General features: G+C 53.0%; 1 protein-coding gene across 17 annotated transcripts in view; it reads left to right on the plus strand.

The window, feature by feature from the left end:
• The window catches only part of CAMK2B (calcium/calmodulin dependent protein kinase II beta), a 92719-nt gene that overhangs the window by 18660 nt on the left and 48397 nt on the right, over positions 1-25662 (plus strand). For all 17 annotated transcript variants that reach the window (XR_014067003.1, XM_081535270.1, XM_081535271.1 and 14 more), the window contains exon 2: positions 15453-15547. Coding sequence is in view for 16 of the 17 variants with exons in the window: in XM_081535270.1 (XP_081391396.1) it covers positions 15453-15547 (95 nt within the window). In the remaining variant the exon portion in view is untranslated. The remainder of the gene's footprint in view (positions 1-15452; positions 15548-25662) is intronic.

The following is a 25662-nucleotide window of genomic DNA, read 5'->3' on the forward strand; positions in this document are numbered from 1 at the left end:
CACCTCGGTCAGTCTCTAGGCTCAGCTACCCTGAAGCTGATGAAAAGAGGGCCTGGGTATGGGTGGGCTGGGCCACGCTGAGGCCTCTCAGTGTAGGCAGGAGAGGAATTCCAGAGATGCGGGTGCCTCCTCCTCTAGTACTGAGCTGTGCAGTTGCAGAAGGCCTTGCTTACCCCCTCCTCCTACTCATTCTCCTGTTGTCCTGTCAGCATGTGCCCCCCCACCGCCCCCTCACCATGGGTCAAGTGGGGCTCTAACTCTCCCATTACCTGCTCTCCCCCAACCCCCTCTGCAGAGGTCACTGCAGAGTGCAAGGCCAGGTCCGAACTGCAGGCTCTGCCCTGCCCTGGTGGGGGGGAGGGTGCCGAGGCATCAAGGGGTCTAAGGTGGTCCGGGGCTTCCCTTCGTCCTGTCCCACCTCTGTCCTTGTTTTGGTCTTTGCTTAATGCAAACCCTCTACTTGAGTCATCTTGGAAGCTTGCTGCTAAAGATTGTACCTGAGAGAAAGAGGGAGAAGGAGAGAGTCAGACACCAACACAGAGAAGGGAAGGTGGGGTGAGCGAGAGCAAGGAGCATGTAGGCATGAGCCCGATCCCACAAGAAGCCCAGGAATGGCGTGTGCCCACCGAGGCTGCACATGACAGGTTGGATTTGAGAGGAGCCCTTGGCGGAGATCAGCTCTTACCTTGGGGCCCTCTCTTGTCCTGGGACAGCCTGGACTATCTGCCCTCAGGAGGCCTCTGGCCTGGCCAGGATCTCATCCACCCCACCCCTTTCCCCACGTTCCACGCCATCCACAGAGGGGTGGGGAGTGGTGGCATTCCCCATTGTGGTCCCCTCTCTAGTGGTACCTGGTCAGTGTTAACAGCTGTGTTGGCAGTATCCTTATCCATGGTGCTTCCCCATTCCTGTGGTGTAAATACACCCATCATGGCCCAGGTCAGGCTTGACATCAACCAGAACATTTGGTTTTGTGTAGCCAGTAAGAGCTGGCCTGTGAGCCAGACACCTGGGTGGTGGCGAGGGGAGGGCAGCCCCTGAGCCTTGGCTCTGGCCACAAGCCCCCAGCCCCTCCTCTCCCAGATGCAGCTTCTCCTGCTCCTTCTCTGCCCTCAATGGAATATTCCATCCATCCCCACCCAACCCCCAATTCTTTTTGAGCCAACAAAGGGCACCTGGTAGGTGAATGTGCAGGAAGGGTGGGTGGCGGTGGTGGTGGTTTAGTCGCTAAGTCGTGTCTGACTTTTGCAACCCCGTGGACTGTAGCCTGCCAGGCTCCTCTGTCCATAGGATTCTGCAGGCAAGAATACTGGAGTGGGTTACCATTTCCTTCTCCAGGGGATCTTCCCGACCCAGGAATCAAACCCGGGTCTCATTCTTTACCGACTGAGCTATGAGGGAAGATCAAAGGGAGGTCTGCATTTAGGTCCCGCCTTTGCCACTCACAGTGCCACGGGCGCAAGCAAGGCATTGGTGCCCCCAACCTCCCCATCTTCCTTGGGGGTCCTGAGAGCCCAGGGGACAGACACTTTGGAAACTGTAGAGGGTAGTCCTGGGAGCTGTCGGGTCTGGAGCGTCTGTGACACCCCCAAGCACCCTTCTCACATTGTGTGGGTCCTCTGTCACGCTGGAGTGTCAAGGTTTCGATGTGACTGATATACTGGTATTTTCCTTAGGCTTTTCTACATGTGGTTAAAAAAAACCCCAACCCCAATGTCTGTCATAAAAATACTTAGTTTTCCTCTTTATACTTTAAAAAAAGATTGAATGGACTCTTTTTTAGAGCAGTTTTATGTTTACAGAAATATTGTATGGAAAGTAGAGAGTTTCCATATTTACCTCACAGCCGGGCCCCAATTCCCTTTCCTATAACCATTTCCCTTCGGACATGGTACACTTGTTACAACTGGTGACCAGTATAGCTCAGTATGCTTTTTATAAAGCATTCAGTTAATATTAACTGAAGTCCACAGTTGCCATAGGGGTCACTCTGTGCCGCACAGTTCTACAGGACTGACAAAGATAAAATGTCATGTGCCTGTCGTTATAGTATTTCAGGTCCTCTGTGCTCCTTTATTCATTCCCACCCCCCGATCCTCCAGAGTCCCAGACAACCACTTCTTACTGTCACTATAATGTTGTCTTTTCCAGAATGTCATGTAGTTGGAATCATACAGTATGTCGTCTTTTCAGATTGGCTTCTTTCACTTAGTAATATGCATTTAAGATTCCGTCATGTCTTTTTCTGGCTTGATAGCTTGTTTCTTTTTAGAGATAAATAATACTTCATTGTCAGGACATCCCAACCATGTCCATTTACCCATTCATTCTATGAAGGACGTCTTGGTTGCTTATAAGTTTTGGCAGTTACAGCTACTATAACCATTTGCGTGCAAGCTTTTGTATGGACATAAGTTTTCAACTCATTTGGACATATACCAAGGAGCATGATTGTTGGATCATATGGTAAGAGTAGGTTTAGTTTTTTGGAAACTGCCAGACTGTCTTCCAAAGTGGCTGCACCACTTTGCATTCCCACCAGCAGTTAATGAGAGCTCCTGTTACTCTACATCCTCACCAGCGTTTGGTGTTGGCAGTTTTTTGGATTTTTGGGTGGCTTATAAACAACACACATTTATTTCTTACAGTTCTAGGAACTGGAAATCCAAGATCACGGCTCTGGAAGATTCAGAGTCTGGTGAGAACTTGTTCCCTAGATGGTCATCTTTCTCCTGTGTCAGAAGGGGTAGAAAGATTTATCTGGAGTCTTTTTTATAAAGCATTAGTCTTGTTAATGAGGGCTATGCTGTCATGACTTAATCACCTCCCAGAGGCCTCACTTCCTAATACCACCCACTGGAGTTAGGATTTCAACATATGACTTTGGTGGTGGGGGATGGGGAGGGGGTGGACACAAATATTCAGTCCATAGCAAACTTCATTTTTTGAAAAGACAGTCTTTTCTTCTTTGAATTGCCTTTATTTCTTTGTAAAAAATTTGTTTACTGTGTTTGTGTGGGCCTACTTCTAGGCTGTCTATTCTGTTCCATTGATCTACTGTCTATTCTTTTACCAAATCACACTGTCTTGATTCCCATGGCTTTATAGTCTTGAAGTTGGATAGTGTCAATCCTCTACATTTGTTCTCTCATCAATATTATGTTGGCTCTTCTAGGTCTTTTGCCTTTCTGTCTGCTACACTTGATCTGAACCAAAAGGCTGAGAAGTGATTTTTGCCTCTCCATATAAACTTTAGAATTTGTTTCTCAATAGCCATAAAATAACTTGCTGCGATTCTGATTAGGATTACATTGACTCTATAGATCAACTTGGAAATAACAGACATTCTGACATCAATCTTCCTTTTCATGAACATGGGATATCTCTCCTTTCATTTACTTTTTTTATTTCATTCATCAGTATAGTACATATTTTGTAGAATTATAACTAAGTATTTTATTTTTTGGTGCTAATGTGAATAGTACTGTATTTTTAATTTAAAATTCACCTACTTTCTCACCAAAACTATGATGTTAGTTGAAGGTTTTTTTGGTAAATGCTTGTGGTAGACTGAACTGTGTGTTCCCTCAAATTCATAGGTTGGAGGCCTACCCTCTATATGGCTGTATTTGGAGATAGGTTCTTTAGGAAGTAATTAAGGTTAAAAGAGGTCATAATGATGGGGCTCTAATCTGATAGGATTGGTGTATTATAATGAAACAATCTCAGATATGCAGATGATACCACCCTAATGGCAGAAGGCAAAGAGGAACTAAAGAGCCTCCTGATGAGGGTGAAAGAAGAGAGTGAAAAAGCTGGCTTAAAACTCAACATTCAAAAAACTAAGATTATGGCATCCAATCCCATCACAAATAGAAGGGGAAAAAGTAGAAGCAGTGACAGATTTTATCTTTTTTGTACTCCAAAATCACTGTGGGCAATGACTGCAGCTATAAAAATAACAGATGCTTGCTCCTTGGAAGAAAAGCTATGACAAACCTATATAGCATATTAATAAGCAAAGATGTAACTTTGCTGACAAAAGCTATGACAAACCTAGATAGCATATTAAAAAGCAAAGATGTAACTTTTATAGTTTTTCTAGTAGTCATGTACAGATGTGAGAGTGGGACCATAAAGAAGGCTGAGAACCAAAGATTTGATGCTTTCAAACTGTGGTGTCGAAGAAGACTCTTGAGAGTCCCTTGGACTGCAAGAAGATCCAACGAGTCAATCCTAAAGGAAATCAACCCTGAATATTTGTTGTAGGGACTGATGCTGAAACTCCAATACTTTGACCACCTGATTCAAAGAGCCAATTCATTGGAAGAGACCCTGATGCTGGGAAGAGTTGAAGGCAAAAGGAGAAGAGGGTGGCAGAGGATGAGATGGTTAGATAGCATTGCTGACTCAATGGACATGAATTTGAGAAAACTCCAGGAGATAGTGAAGGACAGGGAAGCCTGGCATTCTGTAGTCCATGGGGTCACAAAGAGTCAGACACAACTTAGTGACTCAACAACAACAAATGTGGAGTTTAGTGGTATTGAGTCTCTTCACAGCATTGTATAACCATCAGTTCAGTTCAGTCGCTCAGTCGTGTCCAACTCTTCGAGACCCCATGAATCGCAGCACGCCAGGCTTCCCTGTCCATCACCAACTCCCGGAGTCTACCCAAGCCCATGCCCATCGAGTCGGTGATGCCATCCAGCCATCTCATCCTCTGTCGTCCCCTTCTTCTCCTGCCCCCAGTCCTTCCCAGCATTAGGGTCTTTTCCAATGAGTCAACTCTTCACATGAGGTGCCCAAAGTATTGGAGTTTCAGCTTCAACATCAGTCCTTCCAGTGAACACCCAGGACTGATCTTCTTTAGGATGGACTGGTTGGATCTTATTGCAGTCCAAGGGACTCTCAGAGTCTTCTCCAGTGCCACAGTTTGAAAGCATCAATTCTTTGGTGCTCAGCCTTCTTCACCGTCCAACTCTCACATCCATACATAACTACTGGAAAAACCATAGTCTTGACTAGATGGACCTTTGTTGGCAAAGTAATGTCTCTGCTTTTAAATATGCTATCTAGGTTGGTCATAACTTTCCTTCCAAGGAGTAAGTGTCTTTTAATTTCATGGCTGCAAGCACCATCTGCAGTGATTTTGGAGCCCCCCAAAATAAAGTCTGACACTGTTTCCACTGTTTCCCCATCTATTTCCCATGAAGTGATGGGATCAGATGCCATGATCTTAGTTTTCTGAATGTTGAGCTTTAAGCCAACTTTTTCCCTCTCCTCTTTCACTTTCATCAAGAGGCTCTTTAGTTCTTCTTCACTTTCTGCCATTAGGGTGGTGTCATCTGCATATCTGAGGTTATTGATATTTCTCCCAGCAATCTTGATTCCAGCTTGTGCTTCCTCCAGCCCAGCGTTTCGCATGATGTACTCTGCATATAAGTTAAATAAGCAGGGTGACAATATACAGCCTTGACATACTCCTTTTCCTATTTGGAACCAGTCTGTTTTTCCATGTCCAGTTCTAACTGTTGCTTCCTGACCTGCATACAGGTTTCTCAAGAGACAGGTCAGATGGTCTGGTATTCCCATCTCTTTCAGAATTTTCCACAGTTTATTGTGATCCACACAGTCAAAGGCTTTGGCATAGTCAATAAAGCAGAAATAGATGTTTTTCTGGAACTCTTTTGCTTTTTCACTGATCCAGCGGATGTTGGCAATTTGATCTCTGGTTCCTCTGCCTTTTCTAAAACCAGCTTGAACATCTGGAATTTCACAGTTCACGTATTGCTGAAGCCTGGCTTGGAGAATTTTGAGCATTACTTTACTAGCGTGTGAGATGAGTGCAATTGTGTGGTAGTTCGAGCATTCTTTGGCATTGCCTTTCTTTGGGATTGGAATGAAAACTGACCTTTTCCAGTCCTGTGGCCACTGCTGAGTTTTCCAGATTTGCTGGCATATTGAATGCAGCGCTTTCACAGCATCATCTTTCAGGATTTGAAATAGCTCAACTGGAATTCCATCACCTCCACTAGCTTTCCATTTTCAGAACTTTTTCATTACCCCAAACAATAACTCTGTACCCATTCAATAATCTCAGTGCTTCCCACTTCCTTTAGCCCCTACCATGTTCCCTGGGCTGGTGCCCATCCTCTTGTTTCCATGGGCTTTGCTGCCTTGAGTCCTCCTGGAAGCTTCTAAAGGATGTCTATATCTGGTGGAACTGGGACCTGAGGACCCCGGCTATGGCGGGGGGTGGGGGGTGGGTGAGTCTGGGCAATACTGAGGGTGACAGTGTGAAGTGTGAGGCCTGAGAGTTTAAGAGGAATGCAGTGTCATGGACATGTGTCAAAGTTGAGTTATACTCGTCTGTGTGGGACTCATAAACTTGATGTGACTGTATAGCGTAACGATGATGACATTAGTGCCTAAAAAACATGAAAGGGTTACCCTTCATGGTAATTTACATCTAAACCTCCTTAGGCTGTAGGGTGCATTTTGTTATAAGCCTTATGTGGTCAGGACATAGCCCCTCTCTGCTCACGGAGTGTTCCATCTGCTCTCAGCATTGTCAGAAATGTAAAGAAAACGTCCTCTCTGAATTGACATTCCTGGCTCATCCACCTGAAACTCCATTCTCCAGGGTGTCTGGAGGAGGGCTGTGGGGGGACCTCGATGCCCGTGTGGTTGGGGAGGGGGCATCCGATGGGAGGGGCGGCCGTTGTGGCCTGGGTGCTCTGTTCAGAGGGGCAGAGAGAAGAGGAGGCCACACTTGGGTTTTCTCCATCTGAGATGCACCCACAGACTCCATGGGCAGCACTGCCATTCTTGTGTGTGGGTAGATGTCCTCAGGTGGCATTTCTGTCCTACTTTCACCATTTGTTTGTTGATGGATTCATTTGATGCTGAAGCTGCAGACTAGAAGACCTCCCTACCCTACCCGCTCTTGGCCCTCTTGAGATTTCTCTGGGTAAAGATTTCCCTGATCAAAGAAGTAGAGAAAGGCTGCACTTCACACTCACTAGTAGGAAATTCACAGTGCAGATGACCATCTTAAAGGCCCTGGGAAGTTCTGCAACAGAAAAGGAGGGGAGGAAGGAAGGAAGGGAGGAAGATACTGTTTAACTTACTGGTTTCTAAACTTATTTGCCCACAGAGTCCTCTCTGTACCTAACATCTGTTAGCATCTTGTGGAATTAATATTTGAGGATGGTAATTTGGGACATGTTTGCCTGGTACACACAGGGGCAGACTCTGACTCCCTAAGGCAGAATGGAGGGTCAGCATGTGCTGTGGGTTGAACTGTGTCTTCTTAAAATTCAGATGTGGAGTCCTAACCCCAGTACCTGAGAATATGACCTTCTTTGGAAATAAGGTGGTTGTAGATGTAATTAGTTATGGTGAAGTGGATGATGGGCCTTCATCTAGTATGACTGTGTCCTTATTTTTTATTTATTTATTTTTGCTGTGCTGGGTCTTCATTGCTGTGTGGGCTACTCTCTAGTTATGATGCATGATGGGCTTCTCTTTGCTGTGGCTTCTCTTGTTGTGGAGCATGGGCTCTAGGGAGTGCAGGCTGCAATAATTACAGCATGTGGGCTCAGTAGCTGTGGTTCTCGGGTTCCAGAGTATAGGCTCAGTAGTTGTGATGCTCAGTTGCTCAGCTGAGCTCAGTTGCTCTGCGGCATGTGGGATCTTCTTGGATCAGGAATCGAACCCATGTCTCCTACATTGGCAGGCAGATTCTTTAACACTAGGGAAGTCCCCCTCCTCTTTTCTGTGTGTCCGTATAAAAAGAGGAAATTTGGGCACAGGGAGACACACAGGGAGAATGCCATATGAACATGAAGGTGGAGATGGGGGTGATGCTTCTGCAAGCCCAGGATCCCCAGCGAAGCCCCAGAAGCTGGTGAGAGGCCTAGAGCAGTCTCCCACAGCCTCAGAAGGAACCGACCCTGCCAGCACCTTGGTCTTAGACTTCTGATCTCTGAACTGTGAGACAATAATCTGGGGTTTCAGCTGCCCAGCCTGTGTACCATGTTGTGGTGAACCCCGTTCACTAGCACTGCACTGATGACTTATGACTTGAGTTTCTGGCCCAAGCTCAGAGGTCGGGGCTGAGGAGCTGCCGGGATTCCAGAGAAGGACCTTGGAAAGGCCAAGGATGGACAGTGGGGCAGTGGCAAGAGCTGGCATTTTCCTCGCTGGTGTGGTTGTAAATCACCAAGCGATTGTGCCTCTGGAAATCAACTCTACAGAAATAACCGAGATGTTTACGGCAGGCATTTACGAGAAGGGAAATTGGAAACATCCCAAATGCTTGCCAATCCAGGAAGTGCTCGGCTATCCATGGAAGGAACGTTCTCTACTATGAAGATGACACGTATATGATCTAGGTCAGGGAATGGGAACTGTGTGTGAAGTGATGTTAAATATAAAAGGCCAAACACGAAGCCGGCACTCACCCGCTGATAAAAGGCATGCTGGGAGGCTACAGAGACCACAGCGATTTGGGTGTTCACAAACAAAATTAAATGTTGTCTAGCATCGGTTGCTAGTTTGGCTACTTCACGTCCTGTTTCTGGAACCCAGGATGTTCTGGGTTCAGGGCAGGAGGGGGACCTGGTTCCCTGAGCTCCGTGGGCCGTCAATGACGGACAGCCCTCATGGGCCTGCGGCCTGGACATCACTCCTGTACTGGGCCCTCCTGCCCCTGCCCAGCATGGCACACATTTGCCCAAGTCCTGTCAGAGCCAGCACGCTCTCCTCATCTGCCCAACCCTGAGGCCAGGGAGCCAGGGAGGGTCGCATACCCTCCTGGTGCCCACCAGTAAAGCAGTATGTAACAGCCAGGTGGTACTGTGGAAGAGTCATTTGCAGGGTGGGGAAGTAGTAAGAGGAAGAAGCAGAATATAAACAGCAAGAGATTCCTGAGTGTTGATGAGGAAAGCCTTCCTGTGGTGTAGACCTCACCAAGACACATCAGAGCATCGTGGGACTCTAGCAATGGGTTCCGAAAGTGGAGGCGGCTTCAACTCGCTCTATTGAAACCACCTTGTTTACTCCATTTTCTGCCTCAAGCATGGATTCTGTTTTTAAAATTACTATTAGAAGCAAGAAAAAGCCCCCACAACAATTTCATGTACAAATTCCTATTGTCTACCAAATCGCTTAGGTCCAGATTACAAATATAAACAGACCTCCCCTGTCATTTTAATCAAAGGTAGAAAAAAATTTTTCGCTAACACACAAACAAGCAGCAGCTTGATTTAGTTTAAATCCACAAATCTAAGCAAGCGGAGGGCCTGGTGTGGTGAGTGAGCGTGTCTGCTGGGCTGTCCACCTCCCTACCTGAGCCCTGACCCAGACTCTTCTGAGCTGAGCCCACTGGGGCGGCCTGGGCTAGGCAGGATGAGTGTATTCAGCCTCAGGCTGCTTGAAAAGAACACCCGTTTGTTAATTTACATGGGAAATAAAACTGTTGGACCAGCTGAGTGCATCTGCCGCCTGCTTAGCCTGTTCCAGAAAGATCTTTCGTGGATCTGCCAGGGAAGTCAGGGGGCCAGGATGGCTGTTTTCACTGAGAGGACACCCCAGCATCTGGCTTGAGTGGGAGCCTTTACAAAACAGATCAACAAGAGTTTGGGTCTTTTACTCAGCACTCCTGGCTGTTTTTGGCTCTACAATTTAAGAAACCCATGGACTGGTCCACGTGTGATGTGGGCCCTCGGCTCTGGCTGGTTGTCAAGAATTCCTGCTCCCGAGCATCCGGGTTAGCAGAGTATGGACGGGGATTTCCCAGGTTGTTCAGCCACCAGGTGTGTCTACAACAGGGCCATGTCAGCCCTGTTGGCAGCCAGGCCAGTACCTGCGAGGCCAGGACAGGGCAGAGAGCTGGAGTCAGGTGCAGGGGCCGTGTCCTCCAGTGGACCACAGGGATGGGGGCGGTGGAGAGAGAAGGTGCTGCACCCCCAGAATGTGCACCAGGAGGGAGGCAGTGGAAGTGCCGAGTGGCCACAGAGGAGCAGGAGCAGGGGTTCCCCGGTTACATGAGTCTGATGCCTGCTCTGTGCCAGGGCTTCCACACATCCTGCGTGAGGAAGCCCCAGACCCAGGGTGCAGGGTCCCGAAGTGATGTCCATCGTCAGCATTTCCCTGTTCTGCAGCCCCCACTGTGGGGACAGGGCAAGACCAGACCCTCCTGCCCATCAGCATCTCCCAGCAACACCAGCTCAGCTCAGCGGGCAGAGGGTAGGCTGGGCCATTGGGCTCAGCCAGCAGAGCAGGGAGGAGGCAGGTCCCCAAAGCAAGTGCCGTGGGGACTGCAGGTAATCCATGTCAAGGGCAAGTTCCAGGTGGCAGCAGGTGGTCAGGCATGGGGGCAGCTAAGAGCCCTGCAGGTGGAAACCTGAGCTGGACTCTGCCCCTGAGGGCCAGTGGGCTCTCTGTGTCCAGGTGAGGGGGGGTCAGGGGCATACCCTCAGGTTGGATGGGGAGGAATGAGAGAGTAAATGGGGCTGGAGCCACTTGCTGGCTCGCTGCTTCTGCCCAGTGTGGCAGGAGAGTGACCCTCGAGTGCCACCATGGGCTGGCACAGCCGCAGCAGTGCTGGGCACCCACGTGCAGCTGACCAGACCCCAGGCAGATCCAGGGTTCATTCCCCCACCCCCACCCCCCATCCCCTGGCCAGCCTCTCTGCTGTTGTGGTTCCTCAGTAGACTTTCTATAAATGGCTTTATGCGAAAGTGTTTTCTTTCTTTCATTAGCTTTACTTGATTCTTAAGAGCCCCCGCTTGGCACCCAGGAGGCTCCTGATCTGATCACCTTCTTCAGATAACTTTAAACCTGAGTGCAGCAGCAGGTGCCCCACCGGGTGTCGCACGGTGACCTTGAGGTTCAGGGGAGCCCCCACCATGCCCTCTCCCTGAACTTCACCCCCACCCAGACCCCCACCTTTCTGGCTTCTCCCCCACAAGCTGTCCCCCAGGTGCCTTTCTGACCCTGCAGCCAGCTGCCACCTGCCGTGCCATTCGTGGACAACTGGAGCATCAGGAAGCCTATCTAGATGCAGTCCAGGGACCTGTTGCCCCACCACCCGCCTGGTCTGTGCCCTGCATCCCCTGTGGGCAGGGTGGAGGTCTGCCAGGCTCCTGGCACACTGGTGGCCTTCTGCTTTGATCAGGGGCCCTGTGGCCTCAGCCCCGCAGGAGACATTCTCCACCTACAGGTGCTCCCCACCCTCCCACAGACACTCATTCACCCCACCAGACGCCCCCTCCCTATCCAGAGAGGGCTTGGGCGCTCACCCTCCCTTGCTGGCCTGCTCTTCAGAGTCTGACCCCTCCCAGTCTCTCCCTGTCTTCCCAGAAGACTGCCCCTTCTCGTCCCATAGATCTGATGTGTGCTGAAGCCCAGCACTTCCACTCACTTCCACTTATGGTGCTTGGAGGTCAGTCCTTACTCTCTCATCACAGTCTGGACCCTCTGCCTATCCCCAGCATCCTGATTGTCTATAGAGAGCCACATAAAGGGAGGGCCAGAAACAGATAAATTATCATAATAAAGTGGGCAAAGTGAGCCGAGACATATAGAGTACAGGGTCCGGAGGAGACCGAGCTGACCTTCTGTGGCAACTGGGAAAGATTTCCAAGAGGAGGTATTGAATTGGGTCTTGAAGGGTGCATAGGAGTTTGCCTGGTGGCAGCGGGGTTGTGCTCTAGGATACAGACCTGGGTTCTTTGTCCCTGTCATTGTCTCAGTAATTCTAAGTTTCAGGTGGGCAGATGCTGCAGGTTCTGAGGTGCTTGCCTGACTGTTGTCTCTGATGTTCGAGATGTTGGGGACCTGGCCCGTGGTCCTCACTGCAAATGCTTCTTAGCATTGGCTCTTCTAGGGGGCTAGCTTGTGATCCACATCAAGCAACTGGCAGAGCCACTGAAAAGGGGGTGGATGCCTGGGGTGGGGGCAGAAGAAGACTGGGAATGGTGGTGACTGAGAAGCTGGCTTCAAGGATGGGAGAGGGGATGTGGGGGAGACTGGTCTGAGGAGCGGAGATCATTGGGGGCCAAACTGCTTCCCCGTGCTCTCACTCCAGGGAGTTAAGCCATGGAGAGTCCTCTAGCTTGTGAGGTTTGTCAGGCACCTGACCAAGCTTTCAGGGCAACTTCCATGGGTCTTGAACTGTAAGACTGAGCTCCGAGGGCTCCCTAGGGTCCTGGCTGCTCCTCCCTGCTCTAGGCACAGCCTCGGCTGGCCCAGGTTCACTGTCAGAGTTAATGGACACTGGGGTGCAGGTTTGGGTGACCAGGCAGACCAGGGTGGGGTGACCAGGCTGGGGGCAGGGTAGGTCATCTCTTTCTAGAAACTTTTTTCAAACTGGGCCACAGGAGCAGGAGAAACCCTACCCCATAGGGGCTTCCAGAGGTGCCCACCCCCCCACCCCCAGCAGGCAGGACTCTGGGAGAGAAAGACCTGCATCCAAGAGCAGGCCCTTCTCCAGCCCGAGTGCCACCTATAAAGTCCATTACTGAGCGCTTCCTGGAGGCCGGGAGCTTGCCTGCCACCTTCCTGGTTGCCTCCAGAGACAGCGGACTCTGACCTGGAAGGACATGGGGCAGCAGGGCAGCTTGTCTGGGATGGTCCATCTGGCTGCTCCTCTTGTTCACTTTAGACACACCCTGCCGTGTACCCAGGAGGATTCCCAGGAGGATTCTCACTGTCCCTTGGTCCTGTACTTACCCTGGCTGGACAGCAGCAGGTGGACAGGCCCTGTAGGCCCCTCCCCACTTTGGGGATGAGCTCACCTTCGGGCCCCATGGTGCCTCACCCGGCACCCACCAGGCTTGTGAGCAGCCCTCTGGCCGTTTGGAACTTCCAGCATCAGTGGGGATTGGATTCTGGCACTGGAAGCCCTGACTATCCCGTGGAGGCCTGTGAGCTGGTGCTTGGGTGTCCATGCCCTTCGAGGGCCAGAGCACTAAGGTGGCAGCTCGGCCCTGTACACCTGATACCCTCTGCCCTCCTGGGCAGGAAGTGGATGCGAGGACCAAGGGTGGGCCGGGCTGGTGAGGAGGAGGCCAAAGCACCCTCGGGCAGACAGCCACCTGGGGCCTGGCTCAGCCCTTGCAGTGGCCCCATGAGCTTTTGCTGCTCCTTGGGTGGGTGGGGAAGCAGGCTCAGAAGGTGCAGCCAGGAAGAGACAGAGCAGGGTTCAAACCCAGACATGCTTGAACGCTTAACATGCTCTCTCCCAAGCTAGTGTCACTGATGAAAAAAAAAAATCCTTTCTTTATGTTTTTTTCTTAAAATAATATTTTGAGACTGCAAATCATACACAGTGAGAAAAATCACACAGGACAGAGGATGTGGAGTGACTAGTGTGCCAGCCCCCAGCTCCCTGCACCCCCAGAGGCAGCCACTGCCCTGTTCTGACTTTGAAGAAGCAAAAATATAGCTCTAAGCACACCTATTGATCATAAAGACGTGGGATGTTAAGAAAATGTTCAATTAGATCTAGTGTAATATTTACTTTTTTCCCAAGGAAGTGAATAATCCATCTTAATGAAGGTTTAAAAAATATTTTATTATTCTTATTGCTATTTTTTAAAGGTAAGTTAGACTTTTAAAAAATTTCATGCATTTATTTTTGACTGTGCTGAGTGTTCATTGTGGTGTGTGGGCTTCTCGTCGCGGTGGCTTCTCTTGTTGCGGAGCATGGGCTCTAGGGCATGAGGGCTTTGGTAGTTGCAGCACGTGGGTTCAGGAGTTGTGGCTCCTGGGCCCTAGAGCACAGGCTCAATAACTGTGGCATGCAGGCTTAGTTTCTCTATGGCATGTGGGATCTTCCCAGACCAGGTGCAGGATCTTCCCTGCACCCCCTGAGTTGGAAGGGCAGGCAGAATCCTAACCACTGGACCACCAGGGAAGTTTTATCACAAAAAGGATTATAGCAGAAATGTGTTCTCTATTTAAGACGTTGCTTTCCCATCACCTGGAGCTTGGGCTCAGGCAGCTGGTGGGCTTCTCAGGCTCTGTGGGCAGCAGGGGCGGGGGGGTGCTGGGTTCCGATGGGGGCTGTGCCTGCAGGGCCTCTGGGGAGGGAAGACAGAGGAGGGGCCTGTGGTTAGGGGTGTCCTCCGCCCCACTGGTCCATGTGCTCAGCCTTTGTGCCCACCTCCCCCTGGCAGCCTCCAGTCTGGACCCTTCCCCAGACATTTCCTGTTCTGGCTTTGTCTCATACATTCTGGGTCTAATGTTCTTCGAAAATGATCTCAAATCAAATTAAACCAACGGTGGTGACAAGTTGAATACTGTGGAGGACCTTCTGATGGACCCCAGGCTCCCTCTGGCCTGTGCTCCCCGCCTGCCCCGTACCCTCATGGGCCTGCTCTTGGGGCTCTGGCTTGCTCTGCCACCCCCTGCACACCGTCCTCCTCACAAGGGTCAGTGTTTGAGGAGTTACATGCACAACATCTCAACGACCTCAGCAGCGGTCACCCCCTTTTCAGGTTTCCTTCTCCCGGCCCTCCAGGCTGGTCCCTGCTCCTCTCAGAAGCCCTGATGCTGTGGGCGGGTGAATGTCTCCTCTGCTGTGGGACTGGCCGCCTCTGCTGTACAATGGTGGTGGAGGATCTGGAGGAGGGCCCTTCGCCTCCAGCTTTGCAGCGTAATTATGTGGTGCTTCTCCTTCCCTCCAGAACCTTCAGTGAGTCCCCACAGGCTGCGCCTCCCTATTCCACTGTCTGGAGCCGGGCCAAGGTTCATTGCTCTGGGAGGATCCTGGGTCTTGAGGACTTGGCATAGAGTGAAGGAGGGTGCTCGCTGAGAGGCCCCCAGACAGGCCCTCGGTCCTGCTGGTCCGTGAGGATGCCGAGGCCGGGGGTCTCGCAGGAGCTGAGTGTGCCAGTCAACTGGGATCTGCCAGCTGCTGGAAAAGAGGCCCTTGTGGGACTGGCACGAGGGGTGGGGGTGCTGGGAGTCTTTTGGGGAGGGGTGCCCCTTCCTCAGCTTCCCTGGTGGCTCAGATGGCAAAGAATCTGCCTGCAATGCAGGAGACCCAGGTTCGATCCCTGGGTCAGGAAGATCCCCTAGAAAAGGGCATAGCTACCCACGCCAATATTCTTGGGGCTTCCCTGGTGGCTCAGATGGTAAAGAATCTGCCTGCAGTGTGGGAGTCCTGGGTTCGATCCCTGTGTTGGAAAGGTCCCCTAGAGAAAGAGAATGACTTACCACTTTAGTATTCTTGCCTGGAGAATTTCACAGATTGAGAAGCCTGGCGGGCTATAGCCCATAGCGTCACAAAGAGTCAGACACAACTGAGCAACTAACACCAACACCAGCTAACACACCCCTTCCTCACACAGATCTCTGCCCAAGGCTGGGCATCATGACTGAATGCTGGGTGTTCACTGGGGGGATTAATTGTCTCTGTTTCCCCGTTTCTCCCCCAGGGGGGCTTTTTCTGTGGTTCGACGCTGTGTCAAGCTCTGCACCGGCCATGAGTATGCGGCCAAGATCATCAACACCAAGAAGCTGTCAGCCAGAGGTAGGGAGGAAATGGCTGTGTTGGCTGGTGGGAGCCGGGTGCGGGGGAGCCTGTGCTGGGGGATGGGGCGTAGCCTGTGGCTCCCGGGCGACACAGTTGGAGCGGGATTCGTGGCTGCAGTGGAGTGTGAACGTGGCTCACAGCTGCGTGGGGCCAGGAGCAAGAGGCACCCACACACCCTCACATCTGGAATTGTACTCTCGCTCTTGTGTAGGGGCTCGAGGAACCCCCATCTCTTCTCCCTGGGGCTAGAGGGGAGAGGCATGCAACCAGGTGGCTGACGTGGTCAGACAGTGTCATCTGCCCAAGAATGTGGGCCAGAGGAGGACGTAGGGACCTGAAGACTTTGTATGCTTGAGGGGCCACCTGAATGGCATGTTTCCTGACTTGGACCCTGCCAGTCTTCCGGACCCAGGGATGCACGTGGGGAGTCATCTGACTGTGCTGGGAAGGCTGGTGGGGTGCCTGCAGGGGTAGATGTGATGCTGGCCACAAGCTGGCCCTGGGCATGTGGCCTCACCCCATCCGGCACTTCCCAGGCCCTTGAAGGGGGACGGCCTGTTCTGGGCAGACAGACAGACCCCTGATCCAGTGGTGTTCCATGTGGTGGGGGTGGGGCAAGATGTGTGTCGGAGGGGAATGATATGCGGTGAGTGAGTGTGACAAGGCCATGGTGGAGGTGCCGCCCCGAGCAAGTGAATTCAGAACACAGAGGTGAGGGAACCAGTGAAGGAGTCCGGCGGGACCTGCCACCCTCCATTGCTGTGGGGATCCCACTGATCTCCAACCCAGGATTAGACAGGAAGGGCTGGGTGAGACCTGGGCAGACAGTGCTGAGTTAAGCCCTCTCCCACCTCCTCCCAGGCACACCCACAACCCTGGTTAGCATCCAGACACAAATCTAATTGAGAAGCTCCTTCTCCTCCAAGAGGCCCTGACTGTCAGCAGTCCTGGCCCACATCCCGCCCGCAGTTGGTGCAGAGAACGCCTCCGTCTGTGGGGTTTGTAGCTTCTAGTCCAGCAGCCTGCGGGGGCGAGCGGCTGAGCCTGCTGTGTGGTTCGCTGATCCGCGTGTGGGTGTTCGGGTGCCTGCTGTGTACAGGCCTTCGAGGCTGAGTGTTGCCAGGGGCAGGCGCTCCAGTCCCAGCCCATGTTGAGAGGCTGGTTGTGCACCAGGGGGGTCAGTCCTGCGTCCTCGGTTTTTGCTGCTGGTGTTAGGAGGGGACAGGGGTGACACAGGGCACTGGAGACAGGAGGTCTTGGAGCCAGGGCAGCCTTGGGGCTTGTGTGATGGGAAGGCTCAGATCCTGCAGCTAGACTGATAACAGCAATAACACGAAGGCTAATATTTACCAAGCGTTTGCTGTGTGTACTGTACTGCCAGATGCAGGGCTGCTTCTGTGTTCCCTGACACTGGGTGGGCGGCACTGGCCGGATACCGTTGTCACATGTGTTTGGGAGCTGTGTCCGCATACGTGGAGTTTCTAAAGCAGGAGGAGCACTCTGCTTCATTCCCTAGGCTTGTGCCAGGCCACAGGAGGAGAGAGAGCCCACCTTCAGATGTCCCCTGGACTATTGAGGGAGATCTTCACTCATTTGCCAGCTTTACCCATTGCCTCCCACGTGCCCAGCACTGAGGACGGGGTGATGAGCAAACACATCCAAAGAAACCACTACAGCCCCATCTTCGGGGTGGGAGCCCAGGGGAGGACACAAGGAGGTTGGATGGGTCTTGAAGGATGAATAGGAGTTTATGAGACTTAAGCAGAAAACCACTTGAGTATGAGTATGTTTCCGTGGAATCCGGCAGCTCCTTTCAAGTATATTCACACTCCCCTGTTTATACCCTTAAAGTGAAAGTGTTAGTTGCTGAGTCATGTCCGACTCTTTGCGACCCCATGGACTGTAGCCTGCCAGGCTCCTCTATCCATGGGATTTTCCAGGCAAGAACACTAGAGTGGGTTGCCATTTCCTACTCCAAGGGATCTTCCCAACCCAGGGATTGAACCTGGGTCTCCTGCATTGCAAGCAGATTCTTTACTGAGGATCAAGAGCAGTGGAAGTCTGAAATTCCCCCGTGTTCCACAATTACCACCTGCTCTTTCTTCTGCCCCCGCAGCAGCAGGCCTGCTGCCCGCTTCCTGACAGCCAGCCTGCTCTCTGCCCTTGAGTCCCAGAGGCTGGGCCAAAGAGATCCTGGCTCACGGCGCCTCTGTGGAGCTGTGCAGACCTGGGGCTCCATCAGCCCTGCTTCCGGCCTCAGTGTCCCAGCTGGATGCAGTTTGGGTTGGGTGGTGGGAGGCAGGGCAGCTAGCCAGGGCTGGTCTGGAATTGGAGCAGCCAGCTCTCACCTGTTGTCACCTCCCCTCAGGAGCACTTCCCCCGTGAAGACACTCGCTGCTTTGCCTCTACACTTGGGCCCTTGCATTGCTCAGGTCTGTGAAGGTCTTGGGCATTCCCCCCACCCTGTTAACTCATTATCATGGAAAATTTCAACCACCCTCAAATATAGATAAAATGATAGAATGAGCCTCCAGCTTCAACACAACAGTTTTCAACATTCGGGCAATTTTGTTTCATCTGCAACCCTCCCCATGCTCCACCCCCACTTGCATATCTTGCGGCAGATCCCAGACCACCTGTCATTTCACCACAGTGATCAGTGTGTTTCTCTAATGGAAAAGGATTCTAAAACCAACCAGCCACCTCCCTGTACAGGGGCCCAAGGGTCTTCTGACCCTCCCCAGCCCCTTTTCGAGGAGAATGGGCAGCTGGAGGGGTAAGAGGAGAGGGTCTCGGACCCCCAACCCTCATCTTCATGCTGAGTGTGGGCCAGAAATGGAGTATCTAGGCTGATAGGTTTGGTTTGGTCGCTACATGGCCCTGGCCACATGGTGCTGACTGCCTCACTGTGTGATCTTTGCCGTGTTACTTAGCCACCCTGTACCTCAGTTTTCTCAGCTGTAAGATAGGAATAAATCTAATCACTACCTCAGAAGGACATTGTGAGGGAGAGAGGAGTGAGGTACTTTGGAGTCAGCCTAGCACAGTGCTGTCCGAACACCCTTTGCTTTCTTTCCCTTTTCTTGCCAGACTATCCTGCCCAGCCTGCAGGCTCTAGGACTCCTCCTCCAGGAAGCCTCCCTGGGTCCTCCCAACCAGCTTAGAAACCCAGAGGCCTGAAAGCAGTCACTGTATGAATTTTTCCATTGATCATTTGCTCCTTGAGGGCAAATGCAGCAAGTTCATCTCTGTACCTTCTCACGTCCCAGCCCAGAGGCTGGGAAAACACATGTAGAACATCCCACCCTCTTACTTCCCTTTGAGGGCTGACTACATAAAAGCCAAAGATCTCACCTGGCCTGAAACTCTGCCTGTGGCCCTGTCTTCTCTCTCTCTCCCAGCAGCTCTGCTCGGGCACTGGTTTCTTCTGGTTCTGTATACCCCAGGGCCTTTGCACACGCCTTCTCTGAGGCTCAGACAGTAAAGAATCTGCCTGCAATGCAGGAGACCCGGGTTTGATACCTGGGTCAGAAAGATCCCCTGGAGAAGGGCATGGCAACCGACTCCAGTATTCTTGGCTGGGAAATTCCATGGACAGAGGAGCCTGTCAGGCTACAGTCCATGGGGTGGCGAAGACTTGGACACAACTGAATGACTAACACTTTTACTTTGTTTCTAGAAATACTTTTCCTGAACTTTGTACCTGCTTAACTCCTGCTGATGACACTTCCTCAAAGGAGTCTCCCTTGAGCCTCCAGTAGGAATCTGGGACCCAAGCACCCTGTTTTTATTTGATGGCTGTCTCACCTGCTAAACTGCCGGGCCTTGCAGGCAGGACTTCATGTTTCATTCACCATTGTATCTCCTACCCTCCACCCAGGCCCTGAGAGGTGGGGAGCTCTCCATAACTCTTTTGGAATGAATGAATGCTTTGAGTGAGTGGATTTTGAAGGAGCGGGTGTGCAGCCTGTGCTGGAGTCAGGTTAGTCTCCCAGGTGTGAAGCTGGGACAGGGATTGGGTGGAGCAGCGTCTAGAAGAAGGTGTGCTGCAGGGTTGGGTTTGCAAGGGAGATCCCTGGCCACTTGGGAAGTCCAAGTCCAGGAGAAGTTCTGTGGTGAAGCCAGAGAGTGATCGGGAAGCAAGGAGAGGAAGCCCGGAGCCCGCTGCTCCTCCCTGAGTCCTGGTGTTCACCTCGCAGCCTGCATCTGCGGCATCCTGCAGGGTCAGACTTGATCCACACAGAGAGTCCTGACTCCAGACAGCATCCCCTCCCCAGAGAGGCCATTCAGAAATGCTTGCCCCAGCTGTTGTCCTGGAAGGTGGGGGTAGGTGATCCATGGATGGGGAGTCTGCTAGGCAAGTGGGAGAGTGGGGAAGTGGAGACTGGACTCAGAGGTCAGAGGGGAAGCCCCTCTTCTGCCTGCTTCATTTTCAGTGCAATGTGGAGGGGCCTCACCCAGCCCTGCAGTGAGGGGGGTCCCCTCCTTGTCCAAGGAGACTAGCTTAGTCCTTCAAGGCTTCCAGTGATAAAGAAAGTGGCAGGAGGAGGATGCTGGCACTGGACACAGAAAAACTGTCCCACCTGGTAACTGACAGTTCTTGGGGCCACGAGGACACTGCAGATTACATCCAGCTTGTGCCAAAGGCAGTTAAGAGTTAGATTTTTTAAATGTAATACTTAATTAAATAGAGGATTGTGAGACATTCAGAGTCTGTGAATGTACTGAATAATAAAGAGATTATTAAACTACCATTAACAAAAGCAGTTAGAGGAAAATTAATTGACGGGGGTGGTGGGGGTAAGACGATCATCATGAGGCACACGAGTCTTAAAACCACTTCTTGTTGCTCCCGCCTCCCCCTCCCCTCCCCTCCCTCCTCATCAGCACCAAGTGGCTACTCTTTAGGGCTTGTTTGGTGGCCATTTGGAGGACACCGTGTGGATCGAGCTCTTTTAGTACTCACTGGCCCCGAGTGTCTTTTTAGTACTCACTGGCCCAAAGCGGGTGTCCCAGAAATGACCCCGGTCAGCGGCTGACCTTGAGAGAAGAAGGAGGGACAGGGCTGCACAGCAGCGGGGGCTCAGGCCCCTGGGTATTGTGCCCGGACCCTCAGCAGCATTTTCATGAGGTCAGTGGTGGGAGGCCTGTGCCACAGAGGAGGAAACAGAACCCCACAGAAGCAGAGTCTGGCCCAGGAAACCTCAGTTGCGATGAGCAGAGCCTGGGACGCTGGCAGCTCCAGTTTTCACCCAGCTGCGGAGGGTCGCAGGGGGATCAGGTGTGGGGGCTGACCTCCCAGGTGGGAGGCTGACCTCATAGTGGGTGCTCACCACACAGGTGGGGGACTCACCCTACCGGTGAGGAGACTGAGGCCACAGATGAGATCGAGGCTCACCTCTGACCCTCCTCCTGACCCCAGGCTGATGCTCGGTTTACCTCCGGCTACCTTCACATAGGGTCACGCCCTTCGCAGGGTCCCGATGGCCCCTTCTGCCTTGGGGGGGCGCCCCTGTCGGCGGTGTAACTGGGAGGAGTTATCTGGTCTCTAGGGGCTCTGGGGCTGAGCCTGCACCCCTGGCCAAACCTGCCCGGGCCCCTGCCTTCCTGCTGCAACCCGTGCTGCTGGTTTCCTGTCGGCCCCCACGACCCACAAGCGGGAAGACATCCCGAGACAGAGGATAATGGGCGCCGGGAATCCGCGGAACTGGGTTACTGGAGGACGCGGCGCCGGCACCGCATTGCAGGGGCGGCTGAGCATGCGCAGCGGGCTCTGGGGCTCCCTCCCTCTTTTCCTTCCCTCCTGTCCCCTCCCCTCGCCTTCTCTCCCCTCCCTTCCCCTCCCCTCCGTTCCCCTTCCACCTCTCCCTCCCTCACCTGAGCACCCTTATGGGACCATTCCGCAGCCCTGTCCCCTCCCTTGCAGCTCCCAGGGTCCCATGGCCCCAGCCAGGGCCTCACTGTATAATGTCCTAATTTCAAATAAAAAATGATATTTTAGAATAAGTATGTCCTAGGCCCCCAGCCAGCCTTTGGTGCACCCTGCTCTGGAGTAGGGGCTCCAGGGGACCCTGGGCAATGGGAGGGGGTCTCCCTAGGGACCCAGAGGGTGTGAAGGAGTGGGGGTCCCTCCATTTCCCCCAGGGTCAATCTTTAACTGGACAGACCCATTTCTCCCAGATTCTGTTGCCAGGGTGTGGGTTTATGTGGAGTTGCGGGTGTCCTGGTGCAGGTGGGGAGGGAGTAAGAGGGAAAGTTGGGGGCCCTTGTAGAAGGTGACCCCCCATTCCCATCCCATTGGGAGGGTGGGGGAGCAATGAGGGAACCAGACTGGGGTGGCCAGATTTTGCAGTTAAATTTGAATTTCAGATAGGCAATAAAAAAATTTGAAGACAAATATGTCCCAAACTGCATGGGACATGCTTCTATTAGAAAACTGTTTACCTGCACTCGGGACATATTTATATTAAAAATACTTGTTGCTTATCTGAAATTCAGATTTAACTGGCCTTTTTTTTTTTTTTTGAGCACATCATGCAGTATGTGGGATCTTAGTTTCCCAACTAGGGATCAAATCTGTGGACCCCTGCAACGGCAGCATGGAGTCTTAACCACTGGACCATCAGAGAAGTCCCAAACGGGTCATTTTGTGTTTTATCAGGCAATGCTAAACAGAACAGTTGAGAGAACAGGTCTTTGTTATTAATTTGCTAACCAAACAGGCTAAGTCACAACTTCCCCAAACTGGGCGAAGGCAGAGGAGGAGAAGAAAAGGGGTGGAGGCCAGGCTTTGTGGGCGGGAGTCCTCGTGGACACCCACTCAGTGTTCCTGGTGGCCTCACCTGTGAGGAGGTGAGAGTGGCAGCTCTGTGGCCCTGCTGATGCTTCTGGGGTGTGTCTGGTTCTGGGACATGGCTGTCCCTGTGAATCCTGGGTTCCGTGGGCTCTGCAGCCTGGTGGCTTGGATGATACAAGAGCTCTGTGTAGGCAGGCTGCAGCAGTTCCCATCTCGTTGGGCTGTAGAAGGTCAAGGGAGTGTGGGGAGGTGACCTAGCTCCCAAAGGAGGGGTGGTCCAGGGTTTTGGGAAATGTTCCTGAGCTCCCGGACCCTCTGGAGGTTGTTTCATCGGTTGTTCCTGTCATCCCCCAATCTGAAGAGCTCCTTCCTGCCACCCCTGCCCTCCCCACATGCACCAAGAGCCCCCTCCAGGGGTCCGAGGGGCACCCGCAGGTTTGAGGACCCTATTTCTGTCCCACTTTACAGCTGACAAAACTGAGGACATGAGAGGATAGTCATTTATAGTCAGATCACTTCCTTTTTGCCCGTTAGTCAAGGTGGGAGCCCGCCATAGGATCGTGGGCATGACCAAACACAGGACATGGAGCCCAGAGAGCTGAGGTGGACAGCAGGCTGCACCACACAGGCTCAGGGCCCGGGGAGGTCACTGCACGTCACACAAGCCACGCAAGACAGAGTGAGCAGCACACTCCATGAGGCAGGCTTCATGGTGATGAGAGAATGGGGTGCCACTCGTTCCCCCAGGGGGCCGTGGTCGCTTGTTTGAATAATTGCTTGCCTGCAGGGGGCTGAGGCCACCAGTGGGGGACAGGTCATGTCCAAGCCTGGGAGAAGCGCCACTTGGCTGGAGGAGCAGGGTGGGGTGTCTACAGCTAGGCTGTTGAGGGCCCTCCCGGTTTCACCAGACTTCAGGGCGGTGCATCACATGGGGCCTCAATCATGAGATGCCACGTCTTTCCGCAGTGGTAACATGCTGGGTAATGACGGCTCTGAGCCTGAAGAGGGCACCTCTGCTCCCTGGAGGAGCCGCTGAAAGGACAGACCAGCGGGACCGTGGAGTGAGGGCTCTGAGGACCACATGGCCGGCTCAGAGGCCTCAGTGCAGCGGGGTGGGGAGCCATAGGATGCCGGCCGAGCTCCCGGGCACCTGGCAGCTTGTTTGTGCCCCTCGAGAGCCCTTTCTTTGTTGCAGAGAGTCAATGGCAGCTGCAGGACGCACACAGGCGCCCTTGCTGGGCCGCGTGGCTGCCCGGTGATGCTGGTGTGATAATTGCTGGTTGCCTTTTAGAAACAAAATCCGCTACAAGAAGCTACAGTGGCAGCCGTTCTTTTCATCCTCATGGCCCTGCCGGTGCCACCAGGGGGTGCAGCGAGACTGGACTTTCCTGGGGCCCCCAGTGCTGGATGCAGAGCAAGTTGAGTTGCCCCCAGGACCCTAGGCGCTTCCTGGGTGAGCAGGCTGGGCTCAAGCGTGTCAGCCTGATGAAGGCTTGAGAAGCCTGGTGGGAAAGCCTTGGGATGGCTGAGGCCTCTGGACCAACCCCCCTGGGTGGTGGCCCAGCTCCACTCCCCCCACCCTCCAGCCTTCTTGTGCCCCGTCGGAAAGTTGGGAGCAATGTTAATAACGGCTCTACCTCAAGGAGGGCCCTCAGCAGTTCTGCAGGCCTGTGAAGAGCCCAAGAGCTGGTCTGTAAACAGCAAGCGCTAGTTGCAGTGGACCCGAGGCACTCCTGTGCCCTGGAGTGGAGGAACCACCAGGGTCTCAGACAGCACTCCCCTGCGAACTTCATCCTCCCCTTGAACCAGCCTGTACCCGGCAATGATGACTGGATGGTCAGGCCCTGCTGTAGGACACTGCACTGCCTCTGAGGTCGGGTTGGTTTGTCCCACATGTCCCAGGCCTGGGAGCCCTGTCAGGAGGCAATAGCTGCCAAGGCCCTGGCTTGCCGTTCCTTCCTGAAAGACCTGTCCTCCTCTGCAGCCTTCCATCCTGTGCCTAGAAAGGGGATGAAGCTGAGATCGGAGCCTCCAGCATCACCGTTGCTGACCCGAGTGGTTGTGACCAAACGCCAGGGGTCCTGCACCAGCCAGAGACAGAGCCACCCCTCCCCTGGGTGGGGGGAGGCCAGATGCTGACGCTGTCCATCTTGGGAGGTTTGAGGAGAGCTGTAGCCTTTGGGGGGAGGGGGAAGCTTCCATGTCCTGTTCTGTGTCGAGCTGTTGGCTCCACAGGGTGAGTGCTGCCCAGGCTCCCATTCCATCCAGGCTAAACCAGCAGTGGGCTCAAACCAGCAGATGCTGGTGCTTACACTTGAACTGGCCTGTCTGCCCTGGTCCACCCACCCCCAGGCCTGCCCACCCCCTTCCTGGGACCCTGAGGATCCTGTAGGTGGTGGCACAAAGTGCCCAGGCTGAGGGCACCGTGGAGGGCACCAGAGTTTCTCCTGTGGATTCCACTGGCTGCTCTGAATGTCCAGGGTGTTCTGTCAGATTCTGACCCAGCAGCTCAGAACAAGAGCTGCTTGCTCTGTCCCTCTGGACCCTGACAGCTTTGGGACATGTGAGTTAAGGACTTGATGCTGGACAGTGATTAACATGAGCCTGAATGAAATGGGATGTGGATGTCCATGAGCCTCCAAAGATTCTAGAAAGCTCTCTGTGCCATCTGATGGTGTAGGCAGTGGAGACAGGTGGGAAGGAGAGGAGGAACCCTGAATGAGACATCCCAGGGCCCAGCAGGGCGGGTCACCTGGGGACAATGGGTCCTTGTTCTCATGTGCAGTCATGGACTCCCCCCTCCCTTTGGAAGAATAGAAGCCCCCAGAGAGGAGAGGGGAGACAACTGCTGGGGTCCTGAGAGTTGCCTTGGAAAGAGGCTGGAGGAAGGAAGCAGGAAAAGCAGGGAGGATGACAGGCCGGGTGCCCAGCTCCACAGGGCAGACTGCGGGGAGGGGATAGCTGCTGGGGGAAGGGCCAACAGTGGGGGTTTCCTCTCTCTGGAAACAGCCCCCTAACCCTTTTCACACATGGGAAACTGACTCGGAGCACAAAGCTTGGCCATGTTTAGGGCCCTGTGCCCAGTATCCCCATGGTCACTTGAGTCTGGCCCATAAGTGAGCCTCCCATGCCCCAGCTTGATGATGTTGGTGTGAGCCCACCGCTGGTTTAGTCTGGAGGGAATGGAGCCTGGGCAGCACCCACCCTGTGGAGCCAACAGCTGGACATGGGATAGGATGTGGGAGCTACCCGCCACCCCCTGAAGGCTATGGCTCTCCTCAAACCTCTGGAGGTGGGCAGCCTCAGTGTCTGGCAT

The sequence above is a fragment of the Giraffa tippelskirchi genome, chromosome 10 (assembly GCF_054371585.1).
Source record: "Giraffa tippelskirchi isolate mGirTip1 chromosome 10, T2T-mGirTip1v1.2.pri, whole genome shotgun sequence".
NCBI classification, from domain to species: Eukaryota; Metazoa; Chordata; class Mammalia; order Artiodactyla; family Giraffidae; genus Giraffa; species Giraffa tippelskirchi.